The 18143-nt window shown below is 44.9% G+C and overlaps 1 protein-coding gene across 3 annotated transcripts in view; it reads right to left on the reverse strand.

The window, feature by feature from the left end:
• Nucleotides 1–18143, reverse strand: part of NALF1 (NALCN channel auxiliary factor 1) — a 591782-nt gene that overhangs the window by 19900 nt on the left and 553739 nt on the right. For all 3 annotated transcript variants that reach the window (XM_024123257.3, XM_028497867.2, XM_028497868.1), the window contains exon 2: nucleotides 11280–11451. In XM_024123257.3, coding sequence (XP_023979025.1) covers nucleotides 11280–11451 — 172 coding nt within the window. The remainder of the gene's footprint in view (nucleotides 1–11279; nucleotides 11452–18143) is intronic.

The raw sequence follows: 18143 nt of genomic DNA on the forward strand, positions 1-18143 counted from the left end.
CTTGGCTGAATGTCTTGTGCCGACTAAGTGCTCACAATTAGTAGACAGTAATAATGCTAGGAGTGGTTGTAACAGTGGCAGTGACATACATACACAGTAAGGTAGCCTGGAAGCTAGGGATGAAACCTTCATCATGGATCTTACCCTTGTTTGTGAAATCATCTGCTTAAACCTGGGAAAACATAGTTTCTCTGTATTCCCTTGCACATCTGTAAATCTGTGATAATTACACTCTCTATACTTACATCTCAGAGAAGTTATGGAGATAAGTGAGTGGTTCCCTTCCTCTTCGATATTTTGTTCATACATTACAGGCAACACCTCCAGTCTAGTATTTATTCAATTTGTTTACTTCCACAGATAAACTTGTGTTTCTCAGGTTATGAACCACATCTATTAATCCTCTTTCTATCACCAGCATCTAGCCCAATAGCTGGTACATGATAGATGCAGGAGGGCAAAATGATGCCCCCCCCAGAACATGTTACATCCTAATCCCCAGAACCTATGAATATCTTGTAACGTGGCAAAAAGGAATTGAGGATGCAGATGGGATTAAGGTTGCTAATCAGCTGACAAAATAGGAAGTTTACCAAGTGAGACTAATCTAATCACACGAGACCTTAAAAAGCGAGAGAGGTTGAGTCCAGCGGGTGAGAGAGATGTGACATGTGAATAACTTGCTTCTCCACTGCTGACCTTGAACGCGGAGCAGTGGAGCCACAAGCCAAGGAATGTGGGTGGCTTCAAGAAGCTGGGCACTCTCCTCGGTGGACGGCCAGCAAGGGAACAGGGACCTTGGTCCCACAATAGCAAGGAGCTGAATTCTGCCAACAGCCTGAGTGATCAGGCACCGGGTCTTCTCCTAGAGGTTCCAGGAGAAACTTTGATTTCAGCCCGGTGAGATCCAACTTCTGACCTACAGAACTGTGAAACAACATATTTGTGCTGTTTTGAGCCACTAAGTTTGCGGCAATTTGTTAAGGCAGCAATAGAAAACTGATGCAATGAGTCTTGCGCAAATTTATGTTGAATGAGTGAAAATGCAAGAGAAAACACTTAGGGCGGGCGGAACAGAACACACTTCTTAGGAAGTAAAATGTGGAGGAGAGAATATAATCTCATATACATCTACCACATTTCTCCTCAGACATTTCTCTCTAGCATAGCAAGCATTTTACAATACAAGTAGGAAGAGCTAATGACCCTCTGGGGTCAAGCTTGTAATGAGAAGGTCACGACTGAGAGAAGGTTGGCTACTCCAGTTACAAAATAAATTCTGGTGAAAAGGGAGAAAACAGAAGAGCAGTGAACTGTGCCCCAGTCAGGGAGCCAGATGCCTTGGCTTCTACTGACGGCTTCAGTGTGAACTCGGGGAAGAGACTTGGTTTCTCTATTCTTCAGTTTTCTTTTCTGCTGGATTTAACCACTGAGCTATCGTGTGGGACGAATATGACTGAGGAAAGCCCGTGCCTGCTTCCTCACTTGTGCCGATTTTTCTAGGTGATCACTGAATCCACTAACGACCTCAATCCTCTTCACAGTCCAGACCCCACCGTGCACGGAGCCAACGGGAAACCCACCCTCAAGAGCTGGACAACAGCTCACGTCCTTTCAGCTCTAAACCTCCGTGACTTTACATATGGAGTTTCCCTAGTTATATGTTCATGTTTGCTTCTTTCGTGCTGATTGATGGAGCGCATGATTTTTAATACACTTCACGCTTTTCCTGATGCTCCATGCATTTACATTTTATCTCTTCGTGGAAAGCATAAGAGCAGCGAACAGGGATATAAACCATTCTTCTTGTAAGGATTAAGATTTGGAATTTGAAAGCTGTCCACAAATCTCAAAAAACTGTTATATAAAATTATGAGTCTGCATTTCCTTCTGACACTACAAGAGGAGGCTGGAAAGGTTGAGAACAAACACATCTCCAAATGGAAGACAATTTATCTATAGATAGAAAGTTCATCTAGCTAGGTTCTGCCCCCCGCTTTCCATTAGGATTTATTTTTTAGAGCAGTTTCAGGTTTACAGCAACATTGAGCACAAAGTACAGAGTGATTCGATTTTCCAAAAGAAAAATTCACTCACTGCAATTTCGTGACATGAAAAGGTTGCAGATTCAGGTTTAAAATCTTCTAATCAGGGAGCCATGAAAGGGTGGAGGCAGTACACACAACAGCTTCGCAAAGTGAATGTGGTTCTAAATTCCTTCAAAAGGAGATTCGTGAAATTCAGGAAAATCATTTTATTTTACAATTAAAACCGATCCGTACTGGTTAATCCTCTTTCTTCTTCATCATTACTCTCTCTGCATAATTATAATCCTCTGACTCCTCTTGGCTGAGTTCTCTCTTTGCCTTTATAATTCCTTTTTATTGCTTCCTCTCCTCTAATCCTCTAGAACTTTTGAAGTACGCAAAATCTGTCTTCATAGGAGGGTTAGACATTATTCTCTTCTTGAACAAACAATACTGAACGTATCTGTTCTATTCCAAAATTGCCAGGCAGAGCTCAGAGCCGCCCTAACAAAGTCCCACAGACGGGGCAGCTTAAAAACAGTACTTTATGGTCTCACCGTTTTGGAGGACGACAGTCTGAGGTCAGAGTGCTGGCAGGGGTGTAGGTGATGGTATTCTCCCTGTGTTTCCCCCCATTGTGTTCCCTGTGGGTATGTTGGTGGGTACGAATGTCCCCTTGTTATAAGTACACTTCTGTGAGATGAACTGAGATGTTAGAGCCCTAACCTCCTGCACCTCAATGTGACCGTATTTGGAGACGGGACCTTTAAAGAGATGACTGAGTTAAAATGAGGTCTTTAGAGTGAGCCCTAATTCAATGAGATTCCTTATGAAAAGAGGAAATTTGGACACCCAGGAAGACCCCTGGGTGCACACACAACGGGAAGACCCTGTGAAGACACAGTAAGAAGGTGGCCCAAGGAGAGAGGTCTTTGGAGAAACGAAACCTGCCAACACCTTGACCTTGGACTTCTGGCCTCCAGCACTGTGGGATAATACATTTCTGTTGTTTAAACCACCCTGTCTGTGGCATCTTGTTACATGGCAGCCCTAGCAGATTAACACACCCACGGGGCAGCACTGGGTTAGGGCCCATCCTCATGTCCTCACTTTAACCTGATTACCTCCATAAAGTCCCTATTTTCATATAAGGTCACATTCTAAGATACTGCAGGTTAGGACTTGAATTGGGGGGCAGGGGGCAAGTTAACCTTGACGCTCAGTTTGGGGGGCCCACTTAAAATGTAAATTCCGTAAGTGAGGTGTCGCGTCGTTCATCAGGCTGAAAGTCCTAGCATCCCAGGTGAGTAAGCAACGTGCATGACGATGTCTGAACAGCATTCAACCTGAGTCTTCACCTTGCCTGTGACAGAAGGATGGAACGTGAGGGACAAAATGGCTTTCAAAGGAAATACTGATATTCTCTCTGACTCCAACAGGGGGACATGTTGTGAAAGTGCATCCACCTGTCAGCCCCCTTTCTGGAATCGTCAGAATATCGCCGGCAGACAGAGGCAGGCAGGAGGCAGCTGGTGGCCCTGCAGGGTACAGGCTTCACCCCCTGGCTTCCTTGGGCTTCTCCCCACCTTGGATGGCCCCTTCTTCCTCATAACAGGGCCCATCACAGATTGTTAATTCATTCGAAATCTGTTTATTGAGCACAAACTGTGTCAAACACCTTTCCGGGCACCAGGCATACAGCCGTAAACAACATGCACGTTCAGATAAATCTCCCAAAGCAGGAAGAGAATGCTTCGGGATATGAAAATTATTTCCCGAGAAAATTTTAAAAATTATTTTGAACAATGACTGCGTCACGGATATAAAAACTGACCTCCTACATCTTACTAATTTGAAGAAAACTTCACATTGAAGCCAAAGAGCAAACATTATAATGATCTGATACATTAGAAATTATGACTGACAATAACCACCTCATCTGGTAAAGTCAAGCCGAACCGCCAAAAAGACAAGATTTCAAAATTGAGACAGATTGGTTCACTTTCCATTTTTAAAATGTATCGAATGCATTATTTCCTTCTGGGACTCAAACCTACTGAACACAAAGCAGAAGGCAGATTCAGTTATTCAGGCAAACATTTTAGAGACCTTGGGTCCTTGTCTTTACCCTTCATAGTAGTACATTTGTAGGTTTGCATGTGTGCAGTCTAAAAAACTTGCTCACTGATCTGACTGAAAAAGCCAGCCATCTAAGCACAAAATCTTCCAGAGAACAGTGCCAGACAGTTCTCCTTTCTTTAAGCAGAAAGAATGGCCCAGGTAGAAAATATATGTGATGTTTATTTTTAACATAATATGTGATGTTGTGAAATCAGGATGTGTGTGTTGAACTACTGGAAACGGCATTGCACACACATTGGACACAAGCTGTGTCCCCACCTTCTCTTTCCCTACAGGGGGACCTCCTCCAGCTGGACAGCAGAAAGGAGACGTTTGCTTACAGGTTAATCTCAGGATGGACCGAATGGCCACTTCCCGCTCCACCAGTGATACAGACACTGGACTAATAGCCAGGAAATGTGGGTCTACCCTGGTTTCTGCAATAATAGGTGACAGGGGGTCAGCTCTCTTTAATCCTGTATAAAAGCAACATCAGACTAGATGACGTCTATAATTCAGGCTTGTTCTCAAATTGACTGAACCTATAATCACGTGAGATCACTGCAATGTCCAAAGCAGTTCGGTACCCAGAACAGCTACAGGGTGGGGAGAAACACTTCACAGAGAGGCTTGATTGCAGAGATGTTTAACTGCAGATGAAGTTAGTAAACGCCTTCACTGAATAAGGTTTCGCCTGTTCTAGGAGCTTCCTCTTCGTGCAGTTACCATTCCTAAACCGAATTCCAGAATTGAAATTCTTCCTTTATCTTACTACTTTGCTGCCATGTCAGTCAAAAACAGCTCTGAGTCTTGTCAGTCACAAAGCTTTCTGGGGATGATGTGAATCTCTGTAGAACGATGTGTATTTCACCCTCCTCCTTGCTCTAGGGAAGCTCTCTAAACGTTTTCATTCAACCTCCATCTGAGCACAGACCAACCAACCCATGGCCCAGGATGCCCAGCCCTGGTCCTGTAGGAGCAGCGTTCAATCGTTCTGGCTTCAGTAAAGGATAGTCGTCCATCCTAGGGAGTTCAGAGGTCAAGACATACCGGCCAGGCCAGCAAGTTACGCTGCTGTTACAGATTACCAGGCAATTGTGAGATGATGTCCCTAGGCTCCTCTCCAGGGGGCATCAAGGAGGACAGCTTTCTGCTCAGTGCACCTGCGGTGCCCACGTACCTGGGAACAGGCCAGGCCCCAGAAGCAGCAAGCTTGGGGCTCCCTGCCATAGAGACTGGACACACCCTGGGTCTGACTCAACTCCACGCCACGCAAAAGCTCCAGGCATGGTTCCCTCAACTCTCCCTGGTCTAATCCCTTTCATTTCTCCTCTTAGATCAGGTAAGGCAGAGAGAGAAAATGCAGAAGTACAACGTGCACTATGTTAGAACTTCTCCAAGGTTTGTCTAGGTGTGCAGGCTTGGGAGGGTATGGTCAGTTTTATCAGCACACATGGAGGTAGAGGAGTTTATCACCAGTCCTTCCTGGCTCTCCAGCGAGGGTCATCCAGGGGGACCTGGAGCGAGATGCCAGCCTCCACCAACACAGACAAGGATGGATTCTGCATTGTCTGGAGCTGGGGTGCTTTGCCCTCATTCTGGACCAAGGGGTGCCCATCTGACTCAGATTCTGCCTGGACCAAGGGGCGCCCATCTGACTCAGATTCTGCCTGGACCAAGGGGCGCCCATCTGACTCAGACTCTGCCTTCAACATCCAGGAGGGCTGAGTGTGCCGGAGACCCAGACCCATCAGCCACTTGTAGAGATGAGGAAACGGAAACCCAGCGGGTACGACTTTCCAAAATTCATAGCTATGGGCAGAATCCACCAACCTAATTTCTACTCCGGGGCTCTTTCCCTGCATTAGTCCCCTCGCTCAAGGCAAACTTGAACTGTTGGGGAAGCACACGGAGGTGGACGTCGGGGAAGATGAGCTTAAGTTTGAGGACCTGAACTCAGGTCTAACTCTATGAATTTAATAAGCCTCCAAAAGTGCAGTGTTTTAATGGAAGACGCTGTCCCAAACACATGAAGTTACTACATGCTGCTTAAGTTTTTAAAAATAACTTATTTTCATATTTATTATTTATTCTGATCATACTATCTTCCTTCACATTTCTCTTTTGGTCTAAATTTATATATAAATTTATATATGTATACATATAAAAAATATATATATTTATATAAAGATTTTGTATCTATATATTTTGTAGATTTATATATATACATATTATACATATATAAAGACTTTGTATGACATCACATGGTGCTATAACTAGCTGGTATTTCATTATTCCTTTTTCAGAAAAAAAGACCCTTGAGTTTTAGAAAATAATCAAACATATTCACACACTGGAGAAGGTACGGAGATTAAAGATAGCGTAGACGTCCAAATTAAAATCTATAGGGAGCAGATTTTTCTACTGAAATACTACTTTGGTGAGAAAATCTTTTATGTAATCTTCCGAAAAATCTTCATCAACTCCCCAGATGCGTGAGATACAATTTAGGGAATGTTTTTTCACAGTGGTCAACTCTCTCCTGTGAATGACACGCCACATTAAAAAATTCCTTTCCGACTCGATCAATATGCATATCCAAGTATTTTCCCCCATCTTTTTCTCTCAAAGGATTATTATAATGACTTTCCTTGCCTGCGGGAAATAAACCGCTTTAGGGTCCCTGCAGACGCAGAGCCGCACCACCAGGGGGCGCCCGTCCTCCATCACTTCATAATCAGACCTGTCACCTAACGAGCAACAGCCCGCCGTGTTTTCCCAGGAGGCGGAAGTATAACCTCATGCTTGTCACAGCTAAAAAATGAAATGCAGAATTTACACAGAATTCTCAAAATGTTTTATCTCCATTGTCAGTTACCCCCAGCAGATCTACTTTTACTTTATTTTTTCTTTCAATAATTCACCTATGAAAAATACAGCAGCAAATCAGGTAGGGTCTCTCTTATCCATCAGTCAAGTGGCAATTTTCGTAATGTACGTTACCATAGCACCCGCAGCCTGAGATGCTCTGCTACTGCTGTGTTGTTAGTGTTGGCTCACCATTCCAGGTAAGCAATCCGGGATTTCTCTAGGGGATTCTAGAAGAATGCGAGGGAGTGTGCAGGGGGGAAACCCGCGTAATTATCACCATGATGGGTTGACAGCGTAGAACCCACGAACGACTCCACCCCCTCACTCTGAAGACGAAGAAACAGTTTCTAAAATAGCAGAGCATTGTGTGAACCCAGCTTGAGAACAGAACCCACCTTGAAAAGTTTTAACTCAATAAAGCCTGACATCCAATGACGGGCTTCACCCTGACAGCACCTTGGAATTTCTCCCTAATTAATTTCTCAAACACCCCTTCAGCAACGCCTCAGTTTTATCCTCTAAGAGAAAAACCAAGAGAGATCTCAGGCAAAGTGTCTTTCCTTCATCACCTAAACCAGAAGCAGAACCTAACAATAGGAGGAGGCTCTTCTCTCCTCTAGTTTTGTGGTTAGAACATCTGTCCTTCACCTTCAGTAAGAGCCTCAGTCAAAGACATTGTACAGCCATGGACATGCATTCTCAGATATTTCATTTTTTTAAAATAAGCTACCGGCTTGCTAAGGATCATAGCAGCAGATGACCAAAATATAGACATGTAAAACACTCCCATGTAGGACATGGGTAAGTAATATAAGCCTCATAAAGAAATGATGCAAGAAGGTTGCATCTAATAACTTACCAATATTTTAAATAACTCCTGATTATTTAAAGGAATTTTGTCTCTTCTGAACCCTCTAACTTGTTCCCTGATCCCAAGGACTGAGATGTACTTTTTTGGATGGATGACAGGAATTCTAAGCAGCGGTATATATATATCTAATAAAAGCCTACATGACAGGAAGAACTGGAGTCCTGTAATCACAGTCTCTAAAAGATTGGATGATGCAGAGGACGCTAGGAAAAAAAGCCATAATCACACCACTGGTTTGTCACCATGGAGAAGCACCATTGAACAAAATTCACCCTCACTTGGACAGCATCTGCCAGCGAGCCTTTTGCAGTCACGTGCTCACTGAGTACTTTTTTGAGATTGATTTTTAGAGGGAATCTCTTTCCTTCTGGAAGCTTCTGAATCGGATGTATTTCCATTAGTAGGGAGACCATTATTAAAGGAATTTGAAGGAAACTCCGTCTGTTCCTTCAACAGTTGACGAGAAATGATTATATTTTTCAGCGTCTAGAATGGCAATAAAACCATTTATTAATTTTTTAAAAAAGAGGAATTACTGGAGGCAAGATGAAGACCAACCTACTCGGTGAATTCCTTTTAGTGAAATTGGGTTTAGTGATTGTCATTTACTCATTTCACTGAGCGGGGAGTCCAGCAGATGTGCTGTTCTGTGTGAGCTGAAACGTGGCTATGAGCCTGCTTCCCAGTGGGCCTCAGGTCCTGGGCAGCCAACTGGGGAACTAGGAAAAATACTCCCATTTCTCGACTAGACTTAGTCTCATTCTGAGTACAGAAGACGTTTCATTCAAGATGCGTAAAAGGTGTGTGAGATGACTCAATATTTACTCCAAGTTTACCTGAAAGGTGAGTTCTTTGGATCTTCATGTCTATCTGTAAGAGGTGAACCTTCAAAGATTGTGTGACAATGTTTGGGAACAAATGTTTTATATGTAAAAGTCTTACTAGTTTCCCTACAAATGTGAGGCCACTGGGCTCCTGGGCAGGGTTTCACCAGTGGCCCCGGGAGCTCACTTCTTCCCAGAAGGAGATGTTCTAGGGGCCCTGGTGGCTGGGACCCTCATCAGCAGTGACATAGCAGCAAGCGATTCCCACCTGCAGAAATTTCTCCTGTTCAAGTCCAGCAGCAAAACTCAAGGGACCTCTGTGACCCAAGGTGGATAAAGGATGGCTGCTAGTGATCAAGACACAGAAGAATTCTTCCAGGAAGCCTGGGTCACAGCTTAGACAAGAGGATCAATCTGAAAATTAGTACCATTTTTTTGTCAAAAATTTTCACAGCACTCAGGGACCAAATGCCTTCATAATTTATTCTGCACATTTCTGAGAAGTAAGAAAAAGAACATAGGCCCAGCTGACAGTGGGGAAAGAAGAGTCAGATTCCCAATTATTCAGTGATGAGATTCTCCCAGAAAGCTTCTAATTTTGGTGGCATTTTCCCCCGGATCCGACAAATGACAAATCTCTCTTCTCCTGTTTGTTTTCCTTAATGATGTAAATGAAAAACTCTGACTTTGAAAGACTCAAAGACAATTAAAAATATAAGATAGACTTTCTGCACATGTGCGAAAAGAGATTAATTTCCATGTTTAGCTTTCTGATGGCCTTGAAAGTGTATAGGGAAGGCGGTGAACATTCAAACCTGTATTTCAGATTCAAACATACAGATAAGAGACCAGGAAGCAGGAGGAGATAAAGACAGACGCCTCTCCCTTCATCTGAGGTTCTTTTCTGCTCTGAGCATCTAGTGAAGCTGTTGACCTTCTCTAGGAAAAAAGCTACATGCATGAGAATGAGCAAGAATACAACCTTTACATAAAATTCCAGAAGTTTCTCAGAAGTCCTAAAATCACGGACACCTCATTGACCCTTAAGTCAAGAGATGAAGACCTTATCTTGATGACCATTTGTTGAGGTTTTGTGTGGAAGACAAATAAATGAATAGCCTGTGACTGGTGAATTTTGGCTCAGATTCAAAGGAAGAAGGTGCTAATATCTTCCTTCCTTCCTTCCTTCCTTCCTTCTTCCTTCCTTTTTTCTCTCTCTCTGTCTTCCCAGTAGAGAGGAACTATATGAAAAATGATCTCAGCATCAAATCAGTGGAATAACAAAAATAACTGGTAAATCACTTTACATTCCACAACTCGCTTCCTTATGTACAATGGCTATTGCCTATGGGTGACGTATCTCGTGCTGCTTCTCTATCTGTATCCCTCACTGCAGACATGCCTGAGGGGTATGGCTCTCACTAATGTACTAATGAGAAGATGGTGGCTCGGAGAAAATGCATTAATAGAAATAGGAGGAAAGCCCATGCCTCTTAACCTTCACCCAGATAGTCTTCCCATAAGTTTGGGCAGCATAAAAGTCATCCAGTGTGTAGGCAGGCTTTTAGGGGAGAGCTTTGCTGGACAGTCACTTGATAGCGCATCACTCAGAACAGTATAGGTTATGGATAGGCATGGAAATAAGTGCTCTAGAAAGAATCTGATAAATTCTCATGTCGAACATCTCAATATGTCACTCTGCTTAGAAGGGTCTCGCAAAGTTCATTATAAGAAGAGGGGTTTTCATGTTTCTTCGTACATATGATGGTGTCTTATCCTTAAAACTTGAAAGCTAAACATGCTACAACTCGAGCCATCCAGTTACAAGGACACGCAGCACGTTTTTACCGAGTGTGGAGCGACGACTCTGAGGATCACAGCACTGCAGCAAAGTGCGTCGTTCTCACTTGTCTACTCAGCATTTATTTTTAAAAAGCAATCGACTCTTATCCTTTGCATCTTATTCTATGTCTAAATTGTGTAACACTTATAAATACCCAGAAATTGAATGCTGCTGTTGGTGTTTTGCCCCGTCTGAGTTATTCGGTGAAAGAAGTAAACAATTTAACCGGACTCTAATACACATACACACACACGAGTAACTTAAACGGGCATTTCTTTATACTCTCGATACTTATTTAAGATCAAGTAACATAACACTTCTCAGAAAATAGATTTGGGACCTAAACTTGTTACCAATTTGAAGAAGAAACATAATTTTACCGCCTTATCACGTCATCTGTTCTTAGGTTAACACAAAGATAAGGCAGGTAGAACCCAACCGACTCTAAGTCAAATTTAAGCAAATCCAAAGATTGCTGACATTTTTCCATTTCATCCTTTTACAGACTTAATGATGGTGGTCATAGGTAGACGACACATCACGTGGCATCTCCAAATCAGTTTCGGGGCCCTTTCAGGGCTTCTGTGAAGGAAAGCATGGCATAGACCCAGCCAAATCTTCAGGGTTAAATAGGTGGAAGGAAACCCCCAACCAAACAAACACCACATAAGAAGCAGATCCACCACGAGAGGCTGGGTGCCAACACCTGCCCTGCACTGTACCTGTACAGATGAAACTGGAGAGTCCCCCGTAGATGACTTCATCATTGTCGGGCAGTATGAACGGACACCTCGTCTGAACCTCCAAACAGTATTGCTTGCAAGGAATTGTCTTTCTGCAGTTCAGCTGTGCGACTTCAAAATACTGGGAACACAGCCAGGCTTTGTAGACAATCTGAAAAAAGAGAAGAATCAAAAATAGGGCGGATGACAACAGTTCTGACTAGTAAAGGACATGCTGTACTGTGAGAAGCATGCTAGGGTTTCAAGCGGATCATAAGAAAACTCACACTTGGAGAAAGCGTATTCACACAAGGCCAGCTGCAAGTGATGTCTTGGCAACAGAGCAAAACATTTTTTGATCGAGCCCTTAAGAGAATGCAAAAGGCCATGTGGCGTTTGAGGGGATGTAACTCATGTGAAAAACAGTGGAGTGAAGCCGGGCCTGAAGTTTTTAAAATCCAGTGATATACAAGAAAGGAAATGACTGTGGATCCACCGTGGTGATTTACCGCAGGGTGCGAGGGTGAGCCCTGCAGACACCGGCTATTCCCCCCACGGGCACTAGATGGCGCTGAGTCCCCTACAAAGATGCCCCCGCGGGCTGTGCAGAGGCGGCTGGTTAGAGCTGGAACTCCAGGGCACAGAGCACACAGCGGCGGGCATTTAAATTGATGACACACATCAAACGCATTAAATATCTCATCGTCCGAAAGCCGGGAAACACCCAGCCTAAATCGGACACTTTGTGTCGTGGTGTGGTGAGAAGCACGAGGAAGGAAACCTCATCAGAGCCGCAACTTGGACCTTCAGATACTGTGATCCACATCAATATTCGATAAGTATTTGCTCAATTTAATAAAAGGTGAAAGGACTATGACTTCACCTAGCTCTTTGTTTTTTGATAGGTATTTAGGAAAGTAGATCCTGAGAAACTGCCCTTTTCTAATATAAGGGAACAAGTTGAAACTAGGCCCAAATAAAACAATGGCAAAGTATCCACCATACAGATGGCTGTGACTCAGGTATTTCCCAGACCCTTGGCTCTGCTGTCTTCTGTTTACCTGTTTCTAAGGTTAATACTAGCCTGGTAAGATTCCGTCGCCTATGTTCTACCTGGAAAAGCGGATGGTGTCCCGTGAAATGTACACTAAGGGATCATAAATACCTGACAATAATAGCAAGAGTAATAGCGAGTATTTATCGATTTCACACTCTGTTCTAAGCAAGTTACATACATTTTTTTCCCATGTAACTCTTAGCACACGCATAGAAGATAACTATTGGTCACACTTTGCACACGGATAATAATGAGCAATGGAAGTAAGTGGACAGCCTAGAATTCAAGCAGAATCTAGATAACTCTTGGCCAATATCCTGTGAGGAGGATTCTTGTGTCAGGAAAGGGAGAGAAATAAACAGCTCTGAGATACTTTCCAATGCCGCCCTTTTATTTTTGAGGGAGGGGGGTTGAGAAAGTTAGATGTTTTGTGGCGGCACAAAACCAAAGAAACAAGATGATTAATTTTTAAAAGCCCTAAAGGATTTTCAGAGAAAAGCACATGATGACAAATGAATACACTTGTCTTCTTTCATAAGATCCCTGTGGTATAAGGAAGACCAGAAATCTTGTTTATAATGGCTCAGCCTTCTCCTATGGAGAGGCATACTAAGTCATCGCTTTTCTAGGTGTCACTGAATAGTATAAATGATTATCTGATGCTAAACAATAATTTTGGGAAGGAACAAAAATAGGTTTAAGGTCTCTGATGATAAATGACTGGTTCAACTACGTTTACCCCCATCTTTCCTGGAGGGCTTGTACTTTCCTCTCTCTGTGGACGTTACGTTTGCCAGGTAACTATGCTCGTGGAGGACGTCTCACCCCACCCCCGCTCTGCTCCCGCCCCTTGGAAATCACTGCTGACGGTACAACAAACTGTTTGACAGCTGCCCATCCTACAGTCAACAGAAAATACTCTCAAGCTACAGTCTAGAAAAGGAACAGACTAGACTATTAAAATGGCCTAAAAAAGAATGACATGTTTACTTAATAGCTGGATAACAATTTTCTCTTTTTCTCCCAGAGCATTTTCTCATTTCTTATTTTTCCCCCTGAAACCCTTGAGATGGGTTTGGGAAATATTTTACAAATAAAGCACCCGAGTTAGAGAGAGATTATAGTAGCAAATGGACAGAATTCAGGCCAGCACTTCCTTCCCTGGGCCCTGGGGTAGCTGGACCTCTTCTGAGAGGAAGCGGAAAGTGATGACAGCATGACGGAAGGTGGGTCTCTGGAGTCCTCAAGGGGAGGGGTGGCCGTTCACAGTGGAAAGGTCCTAGGGACCATCTAGCTAAGCCTCTCATTTTAAAGTGAGAACTGGGGCCTAGGAAGCTCACAGTTGATGGCAACCTCAAATCCCTGCCTTCTCGGATGTTGTTTTAATAACACAGCACATTACTGGGAAGGCATCAACTGATTCATTCTTAACGTACCTTTTTTTTCTTTTTTACAAGTCACTTCACCCCAGATCTGCACTTTCCAAACCTTCCCTTGAAATTCTGCGCAGTGGCTGTAATAATCACATCCCACCCCCGGGCTGATTTCTGGGTCTTCTCTGCACCAACATCACTTTACAAATCGCCTGGGTTTCGAGGGCCTAATTGAAGGTGGGAGGAGAGGAGGGGAGATCCCAGGGAGCTGTGGTCTACTGAACTCATTTCCAGATTCCCGATGAAGACTAGTTTTTTATTTTTTAAGATAATTCTCAGTTTTCAGGAAAGTTCTGGTTGTAATGGCGCAAGCATGGTTGAGAGGAAAATCCCAGGAGACAGACTGAGCGAGGGGTCTCTGTTCCCTGATTACGCGAAGCGATGTTAAGCTACGGGACTCTAGGAGGGGGATGCTTTATGTGGCTAGAAATATTGTTCACTACAGGTTATACCCAGTGCCCTGAATAAGCATGGTTTTCAGGCTCCTCCTTACAAGTGACGTCATCGTGTACCAGCGTGACGTCAGCATGCACCAGGACTCACGACCTCTCTCGGTTCTGGGCGTTCCACACGACCACGGCTCACCTCCCGTAGAGCCTTTCACAAAATGCCCCGGACTCGTACTTTTCCCACAGGGGCTTGGATTCTCATTTCTTTTAAGTATACCTGCCTCCCTCCCCCAAAATCTATATCCACATTTTAGAGCAAGGGAACCAATTCATATTGCAAATATATGTTAGCTGGCTGAAAAAATATGTCGGTTACAATTTTTTATTATTAAGAAAAATGTCAGGTATTGAACATGGTTGTCATTCTTCAAATCAGAAGGCCGTTTTCCCTCTTCCCCCAAGAATTACTAAGGGCTAACTCTTCTTACGTGTATAGCATGAGTTGATGCATTTTCTGAGACCCTTCCCTGGCAGCTCCAGTGCGTGAGTGGCGTGTGTCTGGAGCGTGCGGGGCTGAAATCTCTGGTTACGTAAGCAGTAGTCTGCGGTGGCGACCGCCTTGGGCTAATGCACTTTGATGCACGAGGCATATTGTCACAGTTGTGAGTGGGGCAGGAGGTCGAAAGAAATGTTCGCATGCGTATATCTGAGCGTCTTTCCTTAGCTCTGTGTCAGTGTCTGGTTAAAGCACCCATGGCATCCAGAAAATGAAAATACTGACATATTTTAAGAGGGAAGCAAGAAAACGATCCCTGCCTGAGGATGCGCCAGGTCATCTGAGGAAGAATACTCAGAGATGGACAGTGTAAGGAGACAGGCTCCTTGACTTACAATGTCAGCACACCTTGTCCTGCGGGGCTGCATCTTGGCTCCATTTCCTGCGTCGAATGCAAATGCCTTCCTGTTTTCTCTTGGCGACCCGCTTCGTGGGTCCTGTTATAACACTTGGTCTAATCCCCTGAACTTCAGAACGGCCCTCGCTTCCTGGCACCGCCCTATGTTTTTTAAGTCCACCCAATCCATTCTCACCACCACCCTGGGCTCTGTCCCTTCAGGAGAGGGAGTCTGTCTGAAAAAGGCAGAGCCAGCCCGGCACCACCTGCTACTCAGGTGTGACACCTGGAGGCCCACAGACATGTGATGGCAACGATGACAAAAAGCAAATCAACTCTTCAAGCTTTCCTGAATAGAGGATGCTACCATCCAACGATGATCTCGGAAACGAAGGAAACCGGGGAAGAATTTGTCAGTGTGTCTCCTGCACTGTCCGGGGCACACAGGAAGCCAGCTTCTTCTCTCCCTTCTTCCTCGTTAACACAGTAAGTCCCCTGCGTACAAATGAGTTGCATCCCGAGGGTGCGTTCGTTAAGTCCAATTTGTTCGTAAGTCCAGTGAAGTCAGCCTATACCCAGCTGACACAATCGGCCATATAGTACTGTGCTGCAATAGGTTTATAATAATTTTCACGCAAGTAATACATAAAAAACAAACAAAAAATAAAGAAAACATTCTTAATCTTACAGTACAGTACCTCGAAAAGTACAGCAGTACCAGCTACATCACCACTGCTTTTCGACTTGCTTCCGGACATCCTGGGCTTGAAGTAAAGACACTGTCCTACCGTATTCTATATAGTACTGTACTAAAGTACACAAAAGCCCAACCACTTGTAGAGGACGCACGCACGTGACAATGTACGACAGACACGTGAACTAACTTATGTGATTGGACATGCGAATACACGTTCCCATCAAGTCTGCAACTTGAAGGCTCGTGTGTAGGGGCCTTACCGTATACCTCCTGCATTGGCTGAGTCAATGACATCCCGGCTTCATCTTCTTTCCCCTCCTCATCTCGCTATGGCTTGGTGTCAGCCTGAACTACTGCACGGAAACTTGTTCTTTCTAAGCAACCTGGCCTCTGTGGTGATACACCCGGCTGCTAAAATCAGCTATTTTCTTATTTGACTTCTTGGTAGCAATGAGCGCTGCTGACGAAACTCTCTCTTGAAACACTGGCCCCCGTGATTACGAGAATTATCCTGGGCTTCTTGCTACTCTTCCAGCCGCTACCTCATTGGTTGTTTTGTTGTAATTGTTGTTTCTTTCCTCTGTCACTCCCCAAAATGTTGGTGTCACTCAGGCTTCTGTTCTAAACTCTCTTCTGCACGGTCTTGCGTGGTAATCGTCCAGTCTCACGATTCAACTTGGTCTTTAAAGCAGTGACGCCTAAATCGTTATTTCCAGGGCACCCCTCTTTCTCTCTCTCTCTCACCTGATCTGTCTCTAAACTGTGTCCTACATGCTTCTGTTTCCATGCTCTTTAGCGTCTCAGCCTCTGCAAGTCCAGAGTGGAATTCAGCACCTTCTCTTCGGGAGAAGCAAGATGAGAGAAGTCTGGGAGTCACCCCCAATGTCCCCTTCTCCTCTCTCCCCAACCACTTTATCCCCAGGTCCTACGAGCCCACGTCCTAAATATCAAGGCTCCAAATATCTTGATTTCTGTTGACACTATTATCCCAGACATTCCCATCGCTCACCTAGACGACACATCCACAGATGAGTCTCTGTGCCTTCGGTCCTGATCGCCTCCTCCGTGCTGGTCTGTACCGGGCAGTTAGGGTAACCTTTGTGGGACTGATTTGATTCTGTCACAGCTCCGCTCTACATCACCCAGGGCCTCTCCACAGCACTCAGGGAAAAGTTCAAACTCCTTAAAGGACACTGAGCTTTGTGACCTCGCCCTGCTGAGCGCTCCAGCCTCTGACCCTGCACCCCCATCCTCAGTCTGTGCGCTGCGGCTGTGGAAGGTGACATGCAGCGTCACTAAACGGGCCTCGTCCTCAGCAGCCCTGCACCCCCCTCCACCTCGCTCACACAGCCCTCAGCCTGATGCGTTCCGACCCGTCCTGTGTGACCTCATCGGCAAACCTCCTGCCCCTGATCTGTAAACCCACCCCCGAAAGCCTCTGGATTGTTCTCTTCCCGTGGACTCACGCTGAAGGCGACACTCTTTGCTTGACTGCTTCCCTTTCTAGGCTCCTGCAAAGGGACCTTGTGTACTTTTGTATTCCCGGTGCTCCGGGTGTACCTGGGAGAAACTGACTGTCCGTGGAACCGTCCTTGGAAGTTCACACCACGGCCTTCAGGTGCACAGCTCTCTCGGGTGATTCGGTTCACGTGAGCGAGTCCACCTGGCTCTGAGATCCTGCACGGAGCAGACTCCAGCCATGAACCCTGACGTGCTTCCAAGACGTGAAATCCTATGGACTCCTCTTGAGGTATCAGCAAACTCCCTTATCGGAGGACAAATAAATCCTATAGAGGGAAACTTTTAAAAGCCCACTTCATGATTGAACCTCTCTTTCCAAGCAGACACCGTGGTTTAGGCGCTGAGACACACATGGACTGGGCTTCCAAGCAGAGAAGGATTTCCACACAAAGAGAAGGCAAGAGGAGGCTCGATGGGTGGGGCTCAGGGGAGGCCCGCAGAGCTGCCAAGGGCGGAATTTGCTCTGGCCTCGTCATCGGAAATGGACAAGCTGCTTTGGCTGGGATCATGGCAAAAAGTTCCTGGAGGACAGATTACACTACCTCAACCCTTTCCAAAACAGTTCTATTGTACTTCCAAAAATGAATATTCATAGTGATAGAAATAGGTGAATTAAAAGCTCACGTTAGGAACCAAGCTCTCAGGAACTGTGCGCGTGGGCCTCGGGGAGGAAGGAGGGCCAGCCAGGGCCCAATGGGGAGCGATGGAGGCCAGCAGCAGAGGCAGCCCGAGGCCAGGAATTATTTCGCAAAACATCTGATCATGGAGTTGCTGAATATTTCACCAGTGCCCTCCTCTTTTTCCAGCTGGAAAAACCAAGAGAGTATTTAATATCTATATTGGAACGGCTGAGAATTGCCAAAAATGAGGCATG

Source organism: Physeter macrocephalus, chromosome 13 (assembly GCF_002837175.3).
Source record: "Physeter macrocephalus isolate SW-GA chromosome 13, ASM283717v5, whole genome shotgun sequence".
Classification (NCBI taxonomy): Eukaryota; Metazoa; Chordata; class Mammalia; order Artiodactyla; family Physeteridae; genus Physeter; species Physeter macrocephalus.